The 4204-nt window shown below is 56.7% G+C and overlaps 1 protein-coding gene across 1 annotated transcript; it reads left to right on the top strand.

Annotated features, from left to right (window-relative positions):
* Positions 1-347: 347 nt before the first annotated feature.
* Positions 348-3104, top strand: LOC113408374 (alpha-1,6-mannosylglycoprotein 6-beta-N-acetylglucosaminyltransferase B-like; the record flags this gene model as incomplete). The annotated part of the gene is made up of 2 exons (XM_026661576.1): positions 348-443; positions 2830-3104. Coding segments are annotated over 2 exons (371 nt in total), but the record flags the coding sequence as incomplete, so codon positions are not given.
* Between the last annotated feature and the right edge of the window lie 1100 nt (positions 3105-4204).

Raw genomic sequence — 4204 nt, 5'->3', positions numbered from 1 at the left:
CCTGCTGGGAGCCAGCCGCTCTGCTTCTGGAGTCAGCCCGGTGGAGACTTCAGAGCAGGCAGCAATGCAGCAAGCCGTCTCTTTGGAGCACTGGTTGGTGCTTGTGTGCCCACCTTACACCCGACATTAGCTGCTCCCACCAGTGAAGATGGGCCTGGAAATGGGTTTCAGGAGGTCTTGCTGTGAAAGGAAACATGAAAAGCCATTAGGAAAACTGGTCTGTGAGTACAAGCTCCCAGTAACTTTCCTCCTCCCACAGGCATCGTGAGCTGGCTTTGTAAGTGGTGGGCAGCTGAGCGCCCTAAGCCAAGGGGAAGGGAGGGGTCTTTCCCTGCTTGTGACTATGTCCTATTGTTTCCTTTCCACAGGTGGACCCTTACGTACCCTATGAATACACCTGCGAGGGGATGCTGGAGCGGATTCACGCTTACATTCAGCACCAGGTTCGTGACCGCTCTCCCACCCCACAGGGCTTCCCACTTCATCTCTTGGGGGAAGCAGCCAGCCAGGCATCCTGGCCAGCAGGCTGTATTTAAAGATGTGCAACAAACTGCAGGTTCCTCAAAGGGGACACAGAGGGTCACAACACCTTTCAGCCAGCCAGGGGCCCGAGGTTTGGAGTGACCTGGCTGGGGAGGGAGGGAGTTGTGGGGGACTGGATTGACCCAGGGGGCAGTTGTGGTGGGTTGCAGTGAGTCTCCTCAGCCCCTGATTCCAGGGAAGGGTTAGTAGTTTCATTCTAAGCCAGACTAATAGAGCTCAGTGAAACCTGAATCCCAGAACAAGACACAGGGGGAGAGAGGAAACTCCTGTGAACCCCTCCCCTTTCCTGCAGACCCGGGGAACCTTCCGAGATCCCCTCACTGCCAAGGTTCACAGCCTGTGACCTCTTGGCAGGGCTGCGTGGGGAGTTGCATTGTCACCGTGTAGGTCAAGGCCCAAGACCTGTCTGAGAGGAGCAGTTGCTGCTAAACCATTTCATTCAAAGCATTCCAGGATCGCTATCCCGTCTTAATCCCAAGGTCTGAAAGCACCAGCGACCTCCCCTGGATGGCTCTGCAGCCAGTGATTATTGTGTGTGCTGTCAGTAGGGTTGCCAACTTTCTGATTGCTGAAAACCGAACACTTCTGCCCCACGCCCTGCCCCACCCCTTCCATGAGACCCCGCCCCTTCCCCACCCCTTATCTGAGGCCCCGCCCCTGCTCACTCCATCCCCCCTCCCTCCTTCGCTCGCTGTCCCTCACCCTTGCTCATTTTCACCGGGCTGGGGCAGAGGGTTGGGGTGTGGGAATGGATGAGGGTTCTGGCTGAGGGTGCGGGCTTGGGGTGGGCCAAAAATGAGGGGTTTGTGTGGGAGGGGGCTCCAGGCTGGGGCAGGGAGTGGGGGTGCAGGAGGCAGTTCAGGGTGTGGGCTCCAGGCGGGAGTTTGGGTGCAGGAGGGGGCTCAGGGCTGGGGGAGAGAGAGGGGGTTCAGGATACGGGCTCCGGGCGACACTCACCTCAGGCGGCTCCTGGAAGCAGTGACATGTCCCTCTGGCTCCTAGGTGGAGGTGTGGCCAGGTGTCTCTGCACACTGCCTCTGCCCACAGGCGCTGCCCCTGCAGCTCCCATTGGCCATGGTTCCCAACCAATGGGAACTGTGGAGCCGGCACTTGGGGCGGGGGAAGCACGCGGAGCCCCCTGGCTGCCCCGGAGTTGGAGGGACAGGTCGCTGCTTCCAAGAGCCACACAGAGCCAGGGCAGACAGGGAGCCTGCCTTAGCCCTGCTATGCCACGAACTGGACTTTTAGCAGCCCGGTCAGCGGTGCTGACTGGAGCCGCCAGGGTCCCTTTTCGACTGGGCATTCCAGTCGAAAACCAGACACCTGGCAACCGTAGCTGTCAGGCATACGTATTCGCTGGTGGCTCAGGACACAGCCAGCTAGCCAGTGACAGGGCCCACAGCCCTGGGGACTACTGGTGTCTGTCTGAATCTGAGAGGGGATTTAGGACTCATGAAAGTCAAGGACCAGTGGCTCTGGCTGGAGCCCGGCACGGTACTGGCAGGAGCCATGGATGCTTCTACCTAATCCTCTGGTGGAACCCACCAACTGCAGCTTTGGGACTTTCCTGAACAGACGCTGGGAAGCGAGGTGGTGCTTGTAGTTGTGGTACCTTAGCAGCCCTGCACACCGCCTGTCTGGGCTGAGATGAGTGAGGAGTCGCTCCGTATCTGCAGGGATATGTTCCTTTGCAGTTATCAGTACATCCTGGTGACAAGGAGAGAGATGCTCTGTATGGAGCCCTGCCACCCAAAAACCAGGGGAAATAGGGGGCTGCTCATCTCTGGGACCCTAGTTTAGCTCCAGATCCTAAGCAGGGCTGTGGGTGTCTATCAGAGCAAATCCCTAGGGGCTGGGCTGGGCTCCCCAGGGAACATTCTTCCTTGCTGCATGGGCTCCTTGGGCCCCCTGTAAGCTGGCTCCTAGCGAGAGGCTGCACTGGAACCTGGGAGAGCCAGAGCAGAACCAGCCTCTGATCCGAGATCCTTCGCTGGCAAAGCTCGGCAGTGCGGGAAGAGCCCTTTGATCTCTCTGCTGCGGGGAAGGTCCACCAGGTCAGGGCAGGAGTCAGTAATGGAGTCTGAATCATATATATTCAGCAGCCCTAGCTACTGCCTGGGGAGGCCCTCGGGTGTTCCCTTCTAGCTGGTGGAAGGGACCCGAGCTCAAGGCAGCAGAGCTAGCCCCGGCTGCAACCTAGAAAGTGTTTCCCTTCAGACCGGCCTGATGTTTAACCGTTTCCATCCCGCGGGGCACTTTCTGACCTGTCCTTTTCTGCCCTGCTAGGATTTCTGTGCTGGAGCTTCTCCTCCTCTGCCAGTGAAGCCCAACGGCCATGCTATGCCAAGCTCTCCAAGCCTATTCACCCTGTCGCCCAACGCCACTCACCTTGTGTGGTCGTACAACGCCAGCAGCGCCCCCCATGTCTGGCCTCCCGTGAGCTCCATGCAGGTGTGGGTGTCTGAGGCCGGGCAAGCCTGCACTGAGACCTGTCAGGAGCACAGGCTGGTCTGCGAGCCGACATTCTTCGAGTTTCTCAACAAGAAGGACGTGTTTCTCCAGTGAGTATGGCTCTCGCACCTTTACCTTGCCCCCCTGCATGATGGGGTGATAATAATCCATTGCCCTGCTATAGCACCCCTATGTAAGGGCTCCTACAATGCTTTCCTTATGCCTCAAAGCACTCCTCTATCGTAAGGCAACATTATTATCCCTGTATTACAGATGGGTAAACTGAGGCACAGAGAGGTTAAGGGTCTGATTGGCAGAGCTGCACAGGCCAGGGCCAGCTAACATCAGTGACAGCCGTGGGTGCTAAGCATCTCTGAAAATTAGGACTTAAGGCCAGAACAGTCAGAAAAGATCAGCTTCCTCACTCAGGCTCATCTCCAATTTAAGCATAATGCTGACCCCTTGGATGGGTTGTCGGCAGCACGGATCAAACCTGGGACCTCGGGATCTTTATACATGAGCCTGTACTGTCTGAGCTAAAAGCTGCCCCTTTCTTAGCCGAGACCATAGCAGGCTCATCAAGTGCTAGTTGGCCTGGTCAGCACTAGAAGGGGACAGAGTGCCACACTGGGCAGACATGGCTCACCTGAGTTCTGAGAGTGCTCAGCATGTGGTGGGTGTGGTGGGTGCTGAGCTCCTTGGAGATTCTTGCCCTAGATGTCACAATGGAAGCAGCCAGGCGCTGAGCTCCTTGGAGAATCTGACCCCACATAGCTCACCCCAGGCTGCACACCGAGCCAGTAGCAGAGCCAAAAACAGAACCCAGGTATCCTGTCTCGCAAGCCTTTATTCTAACTGCTAGGCAACACTCCCTCATTGACCTTCTGAAAGGCGAGGTTGTTCTGTTCTCCCAGTGCTACTTTCTGCAGTCTTGCAAACTCAGCTCCCCTGGCTGTACCTCCCTGTGGTCTAATGCAGTGCCCTTTGCACACAACCCGACATGCACAGACTGCTCTATTTGTGTCACTTGCATGAATTGTGCCGAATGGGCTTCTGCTTCAAAACGAATGTTGGAGTTTTCAGACACCTTTCCCTCTCCTCCCCCCCACTTTTATACCTTTCTCTATAACACTCCATTTTGAACACACAGGCTGTGAAGTTTTTAATAGAGCATAAATCTGCCTCCCGATTCCATGCTGTGTGGTGGACA

This window comes from Terrapene carolina, unplaced genomic scaffold (assembly GCF_002925995.2).
Source record: "Terrapene carolina triunguis isolate 2854851 unplaced genomic scaffold, T_m_triunguis-2.0 Scaffold10946, whole genome shotgun sequence".
Taxonomy (NCBI): domain Eukaryota; kingdom Metazoa; phylum Chordata; order Testudines; family Emydidae; genus Terrapene; species Terrapene triunguis.
This window is presented reverse-complemented; position numbering and strand designations above follow the sequence as displayed.